General features: G+C 40.2%; 1 protein-coding gene and 1 long non-coding RNA gene across 2 annotated transcripts in view; one reads left to right on the forward strand and one right to left on the reverse strand.

Annotated features, from left to right (window-relative positions):
* The window catches only part of LOC117818788, a 44,293-nt gene extending 30,705 nt beyond the window's left edge, over window positions 1-13,588 (reverse strand). Inside the window, exons 1-3 of the long non-coding RNA XR_004632398.1 lie at window positions 13,457-13,588; window positions 8,598-8,719; window positions 6,278-6,352 (exon numbers count right to left, since the gene is read on the reverse strand). This is a non-coding gene — a long non-coding RNA (uncharacterized LOC117818788). The remainder of the gene's footprint in view (window positions 1-6,277; window positions 6,353-8,597; window positions 8,720-13,456) is intronic.
* riok2 (RIO kinase 2 (yeast)) lies at window positions 13,585-19,290 on the forward strand. The gene is made up of 10 exons (XM_034691846.1): window positions 13,585-13,788; window positions 15,248-15,386; window positions 15,476-15,592; window positions 16,114-16,289; window positions 16,422-16,510; window positions 16,788-16,979; window positions 17,079-17,171; window positions 17,377-17,790; window positions 18,450-18,549; window positions 18,861-19,290. Exons 1-10 carry the CDS (start codon window positions 13,723-13,725, stop codon window positions 19,020-19,022), a joined length of 1,548 nt encoding a protein of 515 aa, XP_034547737.1. The 5' UTR covers window positions 13,585-13,722; the 3' UTR covers window positions 19,023-19,290.
* Window positions 19,291-19,631: the final 341 nt, after the last annotated feature.

The raw sequence follows: 19,631 nt of genomic DNA on the forward strand, positions 1-19,631 counted from the left end.
AGTTTGGTCCTGTGAGGCTGAGAGAGAGCAGGTCTGTGAAGCTGCAAGGCAGACAGAGAGATGGGGAGACATGTATTTGGACCAAATGGAGCTCATCGTCCTCCTCAGGGGCTGTGGCTGGACACCAACCTCAGAGGTGTTCGTCTGCTTTTGGTGATGTGTTTGAGGTCCAGCAAATATTTAAATAACAGTCACTAGAAAGACTCCATATCAGACTTTGAGGAAAGATGAAAGGCTTCAAAGATGTAACCTTGTCTGTCATTGAGTCAGGGGAATTTTATTTAAACTAATCAGGAACAGAAAGAAAACCCAGTAGACAAACTCAAACCTGACTCACAATGCACTGGGAAAGTGCCAGGTCAAACATTTGGAAAAAGGAAGCAAATAAAGAACATCCAATAGCATGTCCAAAGTTTGGTTATTAAAGCTGGGGTTGGTAGTCAGATTCAGATACACATTTTGTTATACTGGTTAAAATGATCTTTCTGTCCTGATGGCAATCAATACATAATGTGTTCTTAAAAAAGAGTGAAAAAAGACGCGATCTACAGCCGGAGTAAACCTGGGAAAAGACCAACCAATCCTTGCCATCTGGAGCCAAATTATGAAACCAATCAAATCCAGTCCTGCCGTTCTGCCCGCCTCCTGCGCATAAATTTTCCCGGCATCCTACTGACAGCCCCTCTCGCTCGACCTTGGGCCTGTCCCCTCTGACTCGATGAGGTGCTTTGCTCAGGACTGTAGTCCAGATCAGAGTCTAAAAAGCTCTCACCATGGGGGCTCTGACAAGCAAAAAAAATGTATGACATTTAGTGAGTCCTACAGAAAATGTATATGTAGTATTATAGAATTTCTCCTGATATCGTGTCACCAGTACAAGTGGATAATGCTAGCATGACAGATGTGAGTACGAACAATATCCATGTTTGTTTGGGTTTTTAACTTTCACTATGATAATGTTTTGGTGTTTTCTTACCGCTGAGTGAGACATGAGTTGACGTAGTGCAAAACTCAAACGATGTGCTGAGGACCGGTTTTGAATCAGTCATGATCATATGGTCACAAAGCAGCAGGTTAGACGGAGTCCTGAGGAAATGCTACTTTCAAATTCATGCTAGTTTTCAGTGACAACCAACCCTAACTTTAACACTGATCCATCCATCCATCAATCCATCCATTAGCTATACCACACATCCTGTTCAGTGTCATGGGGGGGCTGAAGTTAGTCCCCGTTATTAGGCGAGAGGAAGAGTACACCCTTGTCAGCTTGCCAGTCTATCCCAGGGCTGACATATAGAGACAAATACTGGACACATAATAGACACACCAACACTCACAACCGCAGACGATCTATAGTTACCAATTAACCAAACTGCAGCAGGAGTACTGGAGAGAACCTCATGCATGAGGAGAACATAAAACTTCATACAGAGAGGCGCCATCACAAACTACTGCACTACCATGCAGACCCCTGTTATATCTAGATCATTTAATCAGTACAAGATGAGAGAACAAAACAACCACTGGTAACTGAATAATAGATTTGTCAAGAGCTACATCTGCCAAGGGAGAGAGACCTCAAAACAGACCACCCTTTCTTAAAACTCTGTATGTGGTGGCCTTTATGGATAAAACAGATGGTAGTTATTGTTACCCTAAGCCAGAGTCAAGCATTCATTCAAAGTGGAGAATATATGAGTGCTTCATCCCTCAATGTAAATGAGAGGGGCTCAGGAGAAGAAGAGCTGCTGTGAATTTCTAAAACAGTACATAAAGCAAGCTTGACATAAGAGAGTTGTCTGTACAGCCAAGCAAGCAAACACAGCGAGGCCCGTTCACAGCAGTTCAAATGAGGTTCCAGACACCATGCATGTCAATGAGAGGTTGAAGCCCAAGTGTAAACTCACATACACACTCTCACACACACTAACACACAAAAAGAGCAAATAAACAACAACACCCACACAGAAGAAACTTAGTAAGTCACATAAATTCTCTTATTGACATGCACACATTGCTCTAATTTCTTCAGTTACAAGCAGATTCCCTATAACATAGCCTACAGGTGTCGTTAACATTACAAACATGGAAAATTATGCAAACATCCTGCTAGGCTGTTGGGATGAGCAGCTCTGCTCATTTGACACACTCGTCGGACCGCTCAGACGGAACCATTTTCTCATCTGTTGGGGTTCCACAGTTTTTCTAAAACAAATATCGTGTCAACATTGTGCACACTCACATTTACATCAACACACACAGACATCTGGTGTGTGTGTGTGTTGGGGGGGGTGTTCATACAGCTAAGGAAAAAACTTTTTTTTAAAGCATACACCCTCATTGACATCTCAGATATGAAAGATGGCATCAATGAACATTTTCTGCTTCCATCATCTTTTCTGACCTTCTTGGATAGACTGTCCCGCCATGTGCCCAGAAAAACCAATCTGCTCTTATTTTATTTCATCCCAATCTGTTCTTTTGCTTGGGTGAACTGACCACATTGTGTTTGTGTCACACTCAGTGGAGGTCTATGTGCAAGGGCTCAGAATATGAGGTAATCAATCACATCATACTGCCTTAGATTAGAGCCACATCGATCTGGTCTCAGCTCTGACAAACAGCCTGACCTAGAATACATTCACCTGGACAGGGCACAAGCACACACACAGACACACACTCACACAAACACGCACACACAGCATCCCTTCTTTTGCTGCTTTTCTGCCACTGCACCTAGCACCCCCTCCTGGGAGTGTACACCACCACATACACACATACCTAGAATATTTACTGAGAACCGCAGTCTCGCACAGAGCAGTCCCTGTGCAGAAAACATCCAAGGTGGGATGTATTTCCCCGTGGGTGGCTGTTCATTTGTATGCCTCTTTCACTGTCCATCACCTCCACTGCCTCCATCCACGAAAGCAAACACTTGCTGCCACAGTTTGACGTTTCCATCATTCTCAACAGACTTGGGAATGTCATGCATATTTCTACCTGTGTGTCTACATTTTATTAGCTTGATGCACTCAGTTCATTTATTAATGCTGTATATCGTCCCAATCAATGGTCGGTGGTATGATGAAGGTCCTTGCCTGAGGGCAGAGAGAGCAAATGTAAAAAGCTCTCTGAGATGTGCAGTGTTCACAAAATCATTAAGTCTCCCTGTGTGTGTGTGTGTGTGTGTGGGGGGGGGGGGGGGGGTGCAATAAAGAGAGTGTGTATTTGGCATAAAAGTTATGATTAGCATTAGATATGCAATGAGGGTGTCATAGTATTATCCAGTTATTGTTTGAAGATCTCTAGCCATCGACATTATATTGCAGGCTGGAGGAAGTCAAAGCCCTGAACATCTAAAATATGAGTGTATGTGAGTGTGTGTGTGAGTGTGTGTGAGTGTGTGTGTGTGTGTGTGTGTGTGTGTGTGTGTGTGTGTGTGTGTGTGTGTGTGTGTGTGTGTGTGTGTGTGTGTGTGTGTGTGTGTGTGTGTGTGTGTGCATTGTGTGTGCATTGTGTGCAGTAAGTGTGTCTTCCCATAACACGAATAGAGAAGAGACCAGCAGATAGGCTATACTAACACAAGAGTCTAGTGTCAGGAAATGTTTCAACCACCTGTTTCATAGAGTGAAACATATGGCAGATCTAAGCAAGACAGTTAATATGAATATTTCCACAAAAGAGTTGAATTATTGGCCTTTCATGCAGTATATAATTTCTGTTTTGATTTTCACATTTAAGCTTTCTGTAAGTCTCATACTTCTAAGTGTCCTGGTAAAAAAACAGCTGAACACTGAGACCTGCAGAGACAGCCAAATGGGTGAATGACCAATGAAGTTCTTCTGGAGGTTGGGAGAACTGACCAATGAGAGAGCAGGTCTGATTGGAGGTGATTTACGTTCCTGACATCTTTAACCAAATTACCCAGCATCCCTTGCGCTGTGATTACTGTGATGCACAATCTTCTTTCTTGTGTGCTTCAGAGAATTTTTTTCTTACTTCTCTCAAAGCAGAAGTGACTGCAGAACTGAGAAAGAGATTTGGGCACAAGTGAGATTCAAAACTATCAAACAAAGGGTGGAAAAAAACCCTACATTTCAGGTTTTGTGACGGACTGATATCTTTGGCATTTCACATAGTTAGACTATGAAGCCAACTGATCTGCAGGCGAGGCTTAGCCAACATGTCCAGGGTTTTCTACTGCAAGTCATTTACTGGAGGCCACAAGCTGCTATAAGGATATCCAGAAGATTTTCCAAGCATTTGTTTGAATTTATGAGAGTCTAACAAACTTCTGTTTACACTTTAATACAAGTGAAAAACAATTTCACACAAATTGGCTTCCTCTCAGCAATCTGAAGTCTGATAAATATTGATCTGTGCCCTCTGAAATAGGAAAATACAACATAACCATCTAAGCTGACATGCATTTCATGAGCTCGCTCCCTGGGACAACTGAGCATCATTCCCTAAAGAACAAACAAGTAATTGGAGATTTTGAAATGAGCTGGAGGAAGGAAGTCTTTCTTTACAATGTCATCCAAAGTGTTTCATATGCAAATAATTTGCAAAATGAGTCAAATCAAGCTAACCAAATCATTGGAAGACAGAGTCCATCAGGCGTATGTGGAGATTTTGTGGTCCATCGTGACGTCTTTCCATGAGACCAGCACAGTTTCTATTAGAGCATACAGGCTGATCTAACTGAAAGCCTGCATGATCCATCAGTTCATTTCAGCCACTCTGCTCTCTCAGCCCTGCTCTTTAAGACAGATAGTGGGAGACTGTCTCATTTCACGCTTGCAGGACTTAATGCTATTAAACTAGACACACAGATACACTCAACATCATGTACACACATGCACACACTCACACAAAATGTAGCTGCTATCTGATGGCCTTAACAACGGCAGGCTCTGAGATAAAGAGCAGCTTTCCTGTTCCAGTGATACACGGCCATGTTCAGCCTCTAGACAAAATGTGTGTGTGAGAGAGTGTGTGGGTGGTTGTACCTTTTTGTGTGAGTTCACATTTGCACCTGCTCTGTGACTGATGCAGGACCAATCCCTCAGTGATCCCATTACAAGGGTCTGACAAGCGAGGGCAATGTGTGTGTGTGTCACTGTTAGTGTGTGTGTGATGGAGGGGATCATCTGAGAACTGCTGTTAGTTAGTAGCATTCTCTATCACTGTGGCACGTTATTATGTGGCCACAGCCTATGTTGCATCACTCATACTTACACACATACATGCGTGCCCACAAGCACATGCGCCAACACAGATCTGTCTTGACATTTAAGGGAGGACACTTTATCAAGCGCATCAGTTTTTTGTAGTTAATTTTTGGGGGACATTTTTTGCCTTTGATGCTATGACAGCTGAAGGGAGACAGGAACTGTGGGGAGTAAACAGTATGGGACGGCATACAGGCTGGGGGTCAGTGAAAGGCACCATAGCCTCCAAATATGAACACACACACCCCAACCCGGTGTCCTTTGGTCAACTATGTAGCATGTTGTGTTTTAGGAGGATATCATAGACTGTATAAATAATGGACGTAGTATCCGTTACGTCACCCATCTTTTCTGAGCGCTGTTTTGAAGCCATCACCGGCGGCAGCCATATTGGTAATGAAAAACTCAACCAGGCATAGTGTGACGTAAAGAGGCGGAGTTGAACCTCCTAGCCAACAGCTATGTGTTCCCATCCAGGAGTCAATCAGTCATGTCCTTATTTGGGCAAAAACACGTAATCTTAATATCTTCTGAACCATCGAGTTAGAAAAAAATTCACCCCCCTTACAGTGTGTGCCGATAGAGAGATTAGCTAAGTAGAGCCAAGCCGATTTTTGAACCAGGCTGTAAACATGTTTATTAATGCTGCAAAGATCGTCTTTTTTGAATTGGTGTCTATGTGGTTTCTGGTGTTTCTGCAGCCAGCCTCAAGCGGTTTTCGATGAATTGCAGTTTATAACACTTACGCATGAGCTTCATAGTTTGAGACCGGAGGTTGCCACTTGGAGGAGATTCATTAAGGGACCATTTTTGGCCAGACATGGGGGTTGCCCTGGTTATAACCTAGTTAAATGAATACCTCATGGTCATACTTAAATAAATCACAAAGCCCAGCTAAGAAGCACCTTTAGTAAGTATCTTCCTGTAAAACAACAAGTTTTCTTATTACATCCAAATCATACGTAAAGCTCAATCCAAATTGATTGTCAATCCACATAAAAACAACTTAATGAGCTCAGCCATGTAAAGAACCGTATTCCTACCATTTTGGGGGGCTGGCTCTGTGCCACTGAAGCTAAAAATGAAGTCCAGCTTGTTGCTCAGGTAGACACAGACCCCTGCAAATACTGAACAATTAGTATGCAGACCACATAGTACAATCATAATAACAAGCACAGATCATTCTGAAAAATGTTGGTGTAGCATTAAAACAGGAATATATAAAATTATGCTGGATGTGTCCCTGTGTACACTTTGTGCTGCCAACCAGGCTTTATCTATGCAAACCTGCCTTGCAGCACCTTGTTATTTGTGTGCAGTGCCAACCTGACCGCCTGACAGAGGAGCAAAATTTAACCAGTATAGTAAGCTTGGACTGGAACATAGCAGAATGATACATCTCCTGTTGTATTCTTCTATGCATATAAATACAGCTGTAGACATTTAAACAAACTGCATGATATATTCATAACCATAACCCTGAGGTTCATAAACATAGAGTTAGATGCAAACCTCTGGTCCATAAACATGTGGAATTTATTTACACGTTTATATCTGATATATGAATAGCCAACACTGCATATTTATGCAAAACTTCATGGTATATATTTAAAGCTACACATCCTGGAAATAGCTGTAAATTATAGCTGTAAAAACTGTAAGCTTTTAAGGTTACAGTATTTATTATGTGTTTGTACCTTGTTATGGTGTGGGGATCAGAACCTCATCAATACCACACCACAATACACATAACAGCTGCACTAAAACTTAAAAAAGAGAGAACAACTTGGCCAATTGAGTTCGATAGTCTTTTGTGTGCACTAATCTGCATACCAAGCTTTATCAGCTGAGCCTAGAACAGGTTGTGTCTTCCTTCCTCATATTTCTCAGGGAGCCCCTCATTCACCCCCTGCTTTGCCAGCACCTGAGAGCAGATGATTGTTTAGGAGACCTGCAGCAGAACAGGCAGAGTAAGTAGATCTCCTCTCTTCTGCTCTAATCTAATCAAATTTGATGTTTCCAAACACACAGCAGCTGGCTAAAGTCACAGCGATGATACCCGAGGAACAAAGCCCACGCTTGTTGCTGGAGACTTACCTAAGCTTCTCCAATTCCTGCCTCAATTTAGCATCCCCCCTCCCTGAAGCTTAACGCTGGAAAACAACAAGAAAGCAATTTAACGGGCTGACACTGTGCGTGTGCTGAGGTGTTTATGTGTATTACCCTCAAAATTGTCTGTTTGTGGAGCAGACATCCTCTGTGGGCTGATGGGGGTAAGTCCCCGTGATCCTACGCTAACTCTGCAGCAAACCAGGTAAGGAAAATCAAACATTAAGACAGAACGGACATAAACAGTCCCTCAAATATCTCAGTCCTGTGAAAAACAGATTTACAGACTGACACAATAACACCAGACTGTTACCTCTATATTTGTCATGAGGTAAGGTGTCTGGTCTCTTTTAAATAATTTGTCAAATATGAACATAGACATTTAAGTAGCAACAAAACAATTGAAATCAATTTGGATTTAGGTATGCTACTTATGTTAATATTTCATGCATTATAAAAACATAATATGTAATTTCTTCTCTTGATGTGAATAAAAGGGGGAGGGGCGGGAGCTTTGATATACTATATGTACATCAAATGTAGCAATCATTTCACTTCACTTCAGTACTGCAAAGGTCCTTTCATCACTTTGACCTATCCAGCTCTTTCTTTCATCTCACACTAACGAGAGGCTCATTAATTTCTAATCAAAAGGTCCCGATTTACCCCAGGTCTACTGAGGATATTCAGCCTTTTACACAGAGAGTAGAAAGGGTCATCATATTTGAAACAATACATCTGAGGACCAGCAGAGACATGAGTGCTCACGAAAACACACAAGGTGAAGAGGTACTGTATCTGCCTCATAAGAGTCTGGTCACTTATTTAATCAGATGTCTTGAATTCTAGAGCAGAGACTGTAGGAGAAGAAAAGAAGAGATGAGCGAGAATAAGATGGAATGGTATGAAGACTGAAAAGAGAGCTGCTTTGTGTTAAAGCATGGCAAAAACTCCCTCACACACATCTGGAAGGAAGACACTATCACACTGTGTGTATGTGTGTGTGTGTGTGTGTGTGTGTGTGTGTGTGTGTGTGTGTGTGTGTGTATGTGTGTGTATGTGTGTGTGTGTGTGTGTGTGTGTGTGTGTGTGTGTGTGTGTGTGTGTGTGTGTGTGTGTGTGTGTGTGTGTGTGTGTGTGCTTATATGTGTACGCGCATGGAGGAATGGCCGTTCCGCCATGTTCCAGATAATTCCCCACACTGGCAGCTCCACACTCTGCCTCTATACCCAAGGCCAAGCTCCACCAACATACCTTCGGCCACTCTGGTCTGTGCTTGTGTGTAAAGGGTCCAGGCTCAGTGAAACAGATGACTGCTCCCGTCTGTCAGGCTGTTTAACAAGAAACTCTGCCTCGAGACTTGGAATCTGCAGCTGCTGAGAGAGAGCCAGTGGAGCAAATCACAAGTTTATCAGTAAAAAACACATTCAGCCTATCAGACGAATCAGATATCTCTACAGATTTCTCCTTAGACTCCGAATCATGAAAACATTTTTCAAAAGCAGCTGAATATCCAAAGATTTTTCCTTAAACATTGAGATACACAAGGACATGATAATCTAATCGAATTCTGAGTTAGTGTGGTAATATCTAATTAAAGCAGTGTTATCATGTGCTTCCATTTGCCTTTAGCATGGGGTAAGGCAGAAAACAGAAATACAAATCATGAAAAGTGGAGCATGGAAAGCTGTTATTGATTAAAATACAAGCAGTTCATTCAAAATCAAGTTAGCTAAGAAACAATCTACAAAAATATGGCAAGCTGTCAACTCATTGTCAATTCTTTCTTTACATGTCCATCCTTTTAAAAGCATGATGGTTCAGCAGTGGTCCGCCTATTGATTATTTTGCTTAAAAAGATCAGTTAATATCAGATCAGATATTATATTGTAGTCATATAAAGGAATCATAAGAATAATTTGGTTAAATAACAAATGCACTGTTTTATTTCACACTGAGAAACAATGTTGCTCATCTCTCCACACATCTTGACCCCATCAGAAACATTATGTCTGCTCAATATCACACAGACACTTCAGTTCAAACAAAGGGCCAGGTGTGTTTGAAGGAGGAAAATTATTCAGTTTCAATACTTGACTTAAACCAGAGACAACAAAGGTCCACATGAGACAAAAGACAGCAGCTGGGCAGATACAGCACTCCACCTGTGTCACAGTGCCATCTAGCTGTCAAATTAAGAACTGATGTGGTGTAGTTTTCTTTTTTGGCATTACAGAGAATAACAGTCTGAGGTGAAAAACTTTTTCCATGTAATCTAATGCATAAATACTTTGTTATTAAGGTGTCTAATGAAGGGGTGTCAGGAAGACTCTTCTCCAACTCTGTGGTCTTTTTTGGGCTTGCTTGTGGTGCTGTTCTTGTTGAGGACCAAAGTTCAATGTGTCAATATTACTTTGTCATCACTTTGGAAGAGGTCGCCTTATCTAATAGGGAACACATAATAACTCAAATCAAAAACAAGACAATATTTAGTTAGCTGCAATTTTGTCAGTAAAAATTGTCTGTTTTGTACAACAAGAGATGCATTGTGCAATGTTAAGCATGAGGTCACATGAGCTTTACGACTATGAATAGAATGTCATTTGGCATGAAGATCCCAGAGGAATATATAGTACAACTGTTGGCATAGGTCATATAGGGACAGCTTTATAACAGGCAGAATGCTGAGCTGTCATCAAGAGGTGTAAACTGTATAAGTTGGACAGAGAGTTACTATTTAGCTGTCATTAGGTTCCTTTTGACTCTTTTTTTAAATAAATGAATTTACTTAAAGCTGCTGTTGGTAGGAATGGTGTAAAAAACGTTGCTTTTTTTTCTGCTGGGTTTGGAGAAAAGGTCAAATGCCCATCGGTACACAACTGTAAGTGGAGTAATTTGAGACTATTGCGAAATCTCTGCGTTTTCCAATGTCTTTGTATCAAGAAATGTTATTGTTCCCCTCGTTCCCGTTATAACAGACCAATCATAGCTAATCTCCAATCCTCTGTCCTGATTGGTTAAGGGGCGGCCCCTACCAATCCTCCGATTGGTTATGAGTCTGGCACCATCATGACAGCACATGCCGATCTGTGTTGGGGGGCTAAGAAGAAATCTGGTTGGGAGGGATAGTGTTGACATTCGAAGTCCCTCTCTCTGACCAGATGTTTACTCTGTGACTACTTACAGCAGCTTTAATCAAAGTTCTGTTATTAAAAAAAGAGTTCCATCTCAAAAAATGAGAATATCATGAAATAATTCTGTGCTTTCCATCATTTTTTAAATTGAAAATGTTATATATTTTAGACTCATTACATGCAAACTAAAATGTGTCAATGTGTTTTTTTATTTTAATTTTGATCATTATGACCTACAGTTTAAAAAAACCTTCTCAAAATATTAGAATACTTCATTTGAGTTTGTGTTAATCCCTTTTAAAACAGTTTTAACTCTGTATCTTTTAGTACACTCAACCACAATAATGGAGATGACCGCTGACCTAATAGTCGTCCAAAAGACAATCACTGACACCCTCCACAAGGGGGGTAGCCACAGAAGGTTATGCTGAAAAGACTGGCTGTTTGAAAGTTGGAAAAAAAAGATGGGAAAAGTGTGGAGGGAAGAGGTTCACAAGCGTCAAGGACAACCACAGCCTTAAGAGGATTGTCAACAACAAAAAAGACCATTCAAGACCTTTGGAGGGCTTCACAACATGTGGACTTTAGCTGGTGTCAGTGCATCAAGAGACATCATGGGCAGACGTCTTCAGGAAAGGGACTACAACCTTCACATTCCTAACATCAAGCCACCTTTAAGGCAAAGACGTCAAAATTGCCCTTGGCTAAGGAGAAAAAGAAATAAAGAGAACTGGACTGTTGCTCAGTGGTCCAAAGTCCTCTTTCCAGAAGCAAATACATTTTGCATTTCATTTGGAAATCAAGGTCCTTGAGTCTGAAGGAAGAGTGGAGAGACACAGAATCATGCTTCTGTCTGCTGGCAAGTTTTATAGAAATGCAGATTTTTTTCCAGTAGGACTTAGCACCTGCCTACAGCGCCAAATTGTTTGTGGACCATGGTCATGTCCTTGATTGGCCAGCCAACGGGCCTGATCTGAACTCCATGGAGAATCTGCAGGGTGTTAGTCAAGACGCAGATGAGAAACAACCGACCCCAAATTACAGACAGGTTAAAGGCTGCTATCAAAGCAACCTGAGCTTCAATAACACCTCAGCTGCGGCACAGGTTGATCGCTGCCATGGTCTAATGATGCAGTAAATCATTGTAAAGGAGCCACAGACATGTATAGTGTACAAATGAAAGTACTTTGTACATTTCTGTATTGTTACAATTTTTTAATCCTTTTATGGATTCTGGATTTCTGATTTCATGAGCTATAAGACAAAAGACATAAGAATGTGTCTGTGCACAGTGCATTTAGTTGTTTGCACACATAAAAAATATAAGCACACAGACGAAAAAAGTCATGCCAGCATAGCCAGCCTTTGGTTACAGGCACTTGCTGACCCACAGAATGTTAAATAAACAAGAGGAGGAATTCCATCGAGTCAACACAGCCTGTGAAAATCAGGCGCTGTGTTTGTGTGTGTGTGTGTGTGTGTGTGTGTGTGTGTGTGTGTGTGTGTGTGGTGTGTGTGTGTGTGTGTGTGTGTGTGTGTGTGTGTGTGTGTTTGTGTGTGTGTTGAGAGCAGAACAGAGCGGTGTCTGTCAAAGAGCAGTCCTGAGTAAACACTCAAACACACTCATACACACGCACATTCACTCTGTTTAGAATTAACCTGCCAATGGAATGCACAGAATCCAGCAGCTATGGCAACAGATACCTGCAGATAAATCACTTTCTTTGTCTCACTCTGAAGCTATTAAATAAATGTTATCCAACAGAACAATTATATCCCAAACTCTTCTAAACTAGTTTCTTCTTACAGTCTATGTCAGAACAGTGATCTTTATTTGATATATTAGGAAAACACATGTATTAACAGTTAAGTCAGAAACTACAAAAGCAGCTAAACAGAAGCTAACATTCACTGCATTGTAAATGTACACCTGTGCTTATGTATTGCAAGGTGTGTTCTCTTTAAATGACCCATTTTAATAGAAAATGTTTAAATCTTTCACACTTATTTACAACCACTGTAAATTAGTAGAGCCTACTTGTCAAATCAACAAAACTTTTTGGACTTCAGATTTCACGCGGGGGCACTGTACAAACCATACAGTCTATGGTACAAACACAAACCTGCCAACATTGGACTGTGAAAAATAGGGAGATTTTCTGGAGTATGGTAAAAATCAGCCTATATCCAGCAACCCCGTCCATATATAACCCTGAACTGCAGACTAATAAACGGATATGTAAGTCAAATACTTTAAATGTCTCTTAATTTGAAGGTTTGCAGTAAAATAGCAATGAAAACATACAACATTTAAAAAATCCATGACTTATAAATATGACAACATTCATAAACATGTTGAATAGTGAGAGTAGAGTGAGCCACTGCAGTGAGAAGTAACGCACACATGTTCCAGGTAGAGGGGTTTGCGTTTTCACCATATTTTGATGTTAATACCATTATAGTATTATTTCAATACAGTTTTGAATGCAGGAGTCTCTGTAACATTAATCTACATCTCCATGTGCTTTTTAAAGTCATTCATCTGGGTCCTTTAAATCATATTTATTACCTACAGCTAAATGTTATTTGACCTACAGTAACCTCTGCATCCTCAGCCTCTGCTGCTTTCTGCTCTTTATTTAAAGAAGGAAGAGATTTCCTCTGCATCTCCACCTGAGGTTATCAGGTAGAGTTTAGTGATTTAATAACTTCACCTGTGATATTGTGATAGTGACACTGTTAGCTCTCTGTCATCAGATTCACACAGCTCTCGGTTCCAGGGCCAACAATTTGACTTGTTATCTAGGGACACACTGGTGGAAATATCTACATGAATAACTCATACTGCAATTAATGTAATAGCGATTTATTCAGTTCTAGTAACACCTGTGAGGGCTGTGTGGTCTCATCAAACGGTAAATCGTGTTGAACAATATTACATTTCATATCTTTAACGCAATACAATGTAAACGTACTCACCTTTTATTTATTACCGATTTAATATTTAACTTGTAGCATAACGCTTCAGGCTTGTGTGTTAGGCGTTGCCCTCAGGTTACCCTGGTGTTACCTTGTAAGCACCACCTGTTTGAAACGTCAGCATGGGGGGAACTATCTTCACGTGACGTATTTCCGGTTCCCTACTTCCGCCTTACACATGTGTTTATAAAAATGTGGATATCTGAGCTGTTTAAGTAAAACTACTATTGTTCTTAAATCGATCACTGTTTGAGTTTGGTGGAACTATGGGTAAGCTGAATGTCGTGGTGTTGAGATACTTATCTCGAGAAGACTTCCGAGTCCTCACAGCGGTACGTTTAAAACTGTCTTCTTCTTCTCTGAGCAGCTAGCATGTGGCATATGTTAGCTTTGGTCGGTTTTAAAGCAAACTTGACTGTATACATCAAACAATGTGCTCAGATTCTCAATGACATGACACTTTATTAAACATACTACAGTAGGACCTGTTTGGAGTTACTTGTGATTACGGAGAATTAACAGCGTTTGTTCGTTATATTCGTAATAAAGACATCATTACTGAACTGCTAAATGTTTTACATTATCAGAACACTGTAATAAATGAAAGGGGCTTTGAAATAATAATAAATAGTTCTCAATGACGCGTTGGGTTTCATGAGAACCCCATAATAATGAGTGGTCAAAAGAGGAGCATCCGTAGTAGATTTGATCTGCCAGTAATGTTGTTCTTGGGCCGTTTTACAATTCATCCTGTTTCCCCTCAACTCAAGGGTTCATTCATTTCTTTATTCAGATCCCCATTAGCTGCCACTAATGCAGCAGCTACTCTTCCTGGGGTCCACATAAAACAAACATAACATACAAAATATTCATGAAATACAAAAACAGAAAATACTACAAACATGAAACACAAGAACAAAAAAAAACTACACACAAATAATAATGCACAACAGAAAATAAAGCAACTGAAAATGCTACAAACATACAAAGGGAAACTGTGAATGCTATACAGACATAAAATAGAAAAACAGGAAAATCTACAAACGTAAAATGAAATAAAAAAAACAGAAAATACCACTACCAACATAACATCACATCAAATTAAAACTTATCCTTAGTGTTCACTAAAATTCATTAATGTTAGGGTTATTGTTAAGGTGTTTCTTTAAGAGTCTTTTAAAACTGGCTTTACTGGGTGCTTCAATTATAGTGTAAATCATTCCACATTGTGATGGCTGTATACATAACAGATCTCCTCACCGCATCAGTTCTGGGTCTTCGCTTAACTAAATGACCCTGAACAGCCTGTGGGTACTGTGACTGTGTTGGTCTCTCACATACATAAGGATTGGTTCTGTATTTAAGATTAAACATTATATATTAAAATGATAATGTGTTGCTCTGTTAATTACTGATCCATAATGGCTCCATCTTACTGAATTACACAATGAGGGGATGTTTTGTTCAAAATAAAATTCTGTGGATGATTGTTGCACAGGAAATTGACTATATTGCACTCAGACACTTACACTGAAATGGTGCTAAATTGGTTATAGATCTGTATAAAGAAGTTATAGTTATAAGAAACCCAAATAGTTAAGTTTACCGTATTAATTATTGCTCCAAATGACCTGTAAACTGACCTCTATAAGGAAACTCAGGTCAGGTCTTTTTAGAATATTATCTTATAACAAAGTGAATTCCAAACCATGGTCTCATCAGGTAGTGCTCACTACATGTCTTTGCATATCTGCTGCAATCACACTTAGATCAGACTTCTTCTGTGTATAGGTTGAAATGGGGATGAAGAACCACGAGATCGTTCCAGTGAGTCTCCTGTCCTCCATTGCCAGCCTCAAACATGGCGGCTGCAACAAGATCCTCAGAGAGCTTGTCAAACACAAACTGGTGGCCTATGAACGCAGCAAATGTAAGAAGTCACAAAAATCTTTCCATTTGTGTTTGAGAAGATACATTTAACGTATGATTCTTATGTGACATGTGCATTTTGATTTTTAGCTGTGCAGGGCTACAGGTTGAACAACGGAGGATATGACTACCTGGCTCTGAAGACCATGTGTTCACGAGAAGTGATTATTTCAGTTGGCAACCAGATGGGCGTAGGTAAAGAGTCAGGTAAGAAAAGAATCATACACAAATGCCATATGTGCAAACTATTTTTCTGAATGGTACAGATTGTTTTAACTGATTTCTTGGTAAGAAGAAAAATGTGTTAATTACCCAAAGCTTGAGTTAATAGAGGAATGCCCACTTTCTAATCCGACCTGCTTCTTAAAATTACCCCAAATTTATAAATAGAAAATATTGAGATTGAAATCATTTTTCAATGCTACCTCTAACAGGAGTTTGCTAGTATGACTGAACCATATCTAGCATTGCTACTCAGGAATTTTCATAATTACTACGAAAATCATTTTTTTGTTATAAATCATTAAGAAAGGCAGAGAAACTCTTAACACAATAGTGTTTCTAGAGACAGTAGTTAAGTCATAGCAGCACTCAAGTGTGTAATGTTTCCCCGGTTTTGATGTAAATTGTATCTGTTGTCTGACAAGTCCAGGCTGTTTAGCTAGGATCAGAAACCATCATGATACAATATAAATAATATAATATATCCCTGTCTTTTCCTCCTGTAGATATTTATATTGTGGCGAGTCCAAATGGAGAGCAGTATGCTTTAAAGCTTCACAGATTGGGTCGTACCTCCTTCAGGAACTTGAAAAACAAGAGAGATTATCACAAACACAGGAAGAACATGTCCTGGCTTTACCTCTCCCGCCTTTCTGCCATGAAGGAGTTTGCCTACATGAAGGTACCAGAACAAATCAGAGCAAGTGTATTACTGACATAGACTGGAAAGAAAATGTCACTAGCCGTTCATTAGATGTGTACCAAGGATCAAGTCTTGTGCACTGCATCATTTAATTCACCTTCCTAATTTCAGGCATTGTATGATCGGGGCTTTCCTGTCCCCAAACCTGTGGACTATAACCGACATGCTGTGGTGATGGAGCTCATCAATGGATATCCACTGTATGTAAACAACAAGCCTACTCTTCTTACTTTGTATTTGTTGTTGTCATATTAGTGCTTGCCTCTACCTTTTGTTTGTTAAATATTATTTATTTATTGTGCTAAGAAAAGATCAAAATACATACAAATTGCACAAGTGGATAACAGTGAATCTGGGACCTAGATACAAGAAAAAGCTGTTGAAAGACATAGGTGGTAAATTATTAAGAAACTGAAATACAAAAGTGCCAATCTGAAGTGTATTGATATTAATATTTGTTTGGTCCATGTCTTTAAGGTGTCAGGTGCATGAGCTGCAGGATCCCCCAGCCTTGTACAATGAGTTTATGGAGCTTATCGTCAAACTGGCTAATCACGGCCTGATTCACGGGGACTTCAACGAGTTTAACCTCATGTTGGACGACCAGGACCACATAACTATGATTGACTTCCCTCAGATGGTGTCCACCTCACATGCCAATGCAGAATGGTTGGTATCCCTGTTAAAATATAAATATCATCAGCAACTAAAACTCATGAATTGGCTAATGAGATGTACCTGTATCTTTTCTTGACTGTTTGTTTATAGGTACTTTGATAGAGATGTCAAATGTATCAGAGATTTCTTTGCAAAACGATACAACTATGAGAGCGAGCTCTTCCCAACGTTCAAAGATATCAGGTAACTGCTCATGTTCTCCTTACAGATGTAATGAAACACTAAAATAGAATTGGAGCTTACATTATTGTGAACTTTTAGAGCCAACCGTACTTGTGTCTTAACATTTAGGAAAAAAACATTATGCATTGTGAGATGTCTTCCTTTTCTTATTATTTAACAACCTTATTCATACCTGATCTTTTATGGTCACTATTTACTCCTGCAGGCGGTCTTGTTCTCTCGATGTCGAAGTTTCAGCCAGCGGCTTCACCAAAGATATGGAGAGAGATGGTGCGTTGCTACATCCAGCAGGACCTGAGGAGGATGAAGATGATGAAGAGGAGTGTGATGACGAAGACACAACAGACGAGGAAGTAGAAAAAGAAGACGAAAATGTGGACCTGGAAGAATATAAACATGCAATGCTGGAACTGGAAGGCCTTAAAGTCAGTGACAAAAAGACGGAAACACAAATCGAGGACAGTGATGCTGAAAAGGTGGAGGGTCAAAAAGAGAGTGAAACAAAGCCTACTGCTAAGAGTGATGAGGAGACAGAGAGGGACGAAGAAGGAGAGCTGAATGAGGCAGATGATGAGTGTCCAGAACTTTCTTCTGCCAACAAGGAGTTCAAGCCCTTCAGGTACAGCCAGTGCAACCATCCAACACAATCCAACATATCGTACATTGAATAACATTATACTCGGATAGAATACTCCATCTATAGCTGTGATAGAGAGTGACGCATTAAGCTTAAAAGTTCAAATTATACCAGAACAGGACACCTTTGTCTTATATTGCGAAATGTCAGGACTTGCACAATGCCACATAAATACTTTTATTGTCAAACGTTTCAGGGCGCCACTTTGGCCAATTTGTTAAGGCATGCACCCCATGTATAGAGGCTGTGGTCCTCATTGAAGGGGTCACTGGTTTGACTCCTGGCCACGATTCCTTTGCTACATGTCGCCTGCTACTCTCTTCTTTTTTGAAATCTGCCCAAAAGATAACCCCAAAAATATATATTGAACAAATGTTGATACAGTTTTAATGTTTGCCTGGGGATTTTTGAAGGCCCAGTCAAAGTTTTCATGTGGAATAGGATGGCATAAGTGTGCAGGCTGACATTTTTAGATGATGTCTTTTTGATTGCCCAAACTTATGTGAAGAAATTAGACTTTATTGACCACCCATTCAAGGACATGAATCGTTGTTTATTGATGTGCTTATATCTACATTCTTTATGTTGTTGAATATGAAATAATGGCAGTTAATACTTGTTTTCTTTTTCTTTTTTTGCAGAGACTCAGACAGTCTTCTACACATGGCAGACCATATCAGGAAGAGGACAGACAGTGAGGCCACAATGGGCAGCATAGGGAGCTGCTCAACCATTCCACCAGTAAGTAAAACACAGACACACAAATGATATAGACTCTTCCACAGTGTGATTACACAGCAGTCTGACTGTGTTGATTACTTGACATAAAGACTGTTTTGACTTATCAGTAGACTTTGTCCAGTTTTAGACAAAAAAACTAAAATGTCCAGTAGGTGGCGTTAAAGGGTTTTTTGTGGTTTTGCAGTTTGTTAGAGAATGTGAAAGGTGCAGACGTAAAATGTCTACATGTTGTTGTGTCTGCTTTACTGAGACAGACAGTGGGTGCATTCATCTGTAGTAACCTGCTGTCCTTGTTTTTGTGTGTCCTGCAGGAGGTGGTCCGTCAGAAGGTGCGGAGGCAGCTCACCAGCCACCAGAAGGCAGCACAGAGACGACGTCTGCAGAAGGGAGAAGCCAACTTGGTCACCAAATCAAGGAGAGAGAACCAAAGCAACATCAAGTCTAGTTTGGAGGGTGCCTCATTCTGGGGATAAATTTGGCTGCTATGATGGACAGATGTAATTCATGCCAACATGTCTTTTGTCTGAGAAGCTTAAATACATGATGGTTGATGTAAATACTCAGCAGCTGTGCAACAACTCAGCTGCCGTTTGCTGTCATAAAAATTTACAAGAATGACAGAGCTTTGAACTTTTTTCCAATTGAACTGCAGTGAATTATCATGTTTGTACCACAATCTAATGTAAATATCAACTACCTGTCATAATGAAGAGTTATTGGTAATTAAACCATCAAAACATAGATGATGAAGTGTGTTTTCATGTATTTATTCTTCAGAAGGGTCCAGTAACTATTAAAAACAAAGGAACATCTCCATCAGGACAGTACTGGAACTTGTGTTAAGCCAAGTGCGGTATGCTCTTAAACTCATTCTCCTACATGGCAGCACAGATTGCAAAGTAAAAGTTACTTTTTCTGTTTGTTTTTTCCAAGTTCAGAGTCAGTCTGTGTGTCCTGCTGACACTGACTGATGTTGATTAATGAGATTCAAACAGAATGGAAGTTCACGGAGAGCTTTAATGTATGCTAAACTCCTGTGGTTCAAAGGTCCCCAACCATTATGATAGTTTGAATGCATGGCT

The sequence above is a fragment of the Notolabrus celidotus genome, chromosome 9 (genome assembly GCF_009762535.1).
Source record: "Notolabrus celidotus isolate fNotCel1 chromosome 9, fNotCel1.pri, whole genome shotgun sequence".
NCBI classification, from domain to species: Eukaryota; Metazoa; Chordata; class Actinopteri; order Labriformes; family Labridae; genus Notolabrus; species Notolabrus celidotus.

Bases quoted from the DNA above. Each gene is read 5' to 3' on its own strand.
- riok2 (XM_034691846.1), top strand. From the start codon at position 13,723: ATGGGTAAGCTGAATGTCGTGGTGTTGAGATACTTATCTCGAGAAGAC. The intron at 13,789-15,247 runs GTACGTTTAAAA...TTCTGTGTATAG, and splicing joins ACTTCCGAGTCCTCACAGCG to GTTGAAATGGGGATGAAGAA. The intron at 16,980-17,078 runs GTTGGTATCCCT...GTTTGTTTATAG, and splicing joins TCACATGCCAATGCAGAATG to GTACTTTGATAGAGATGTCA.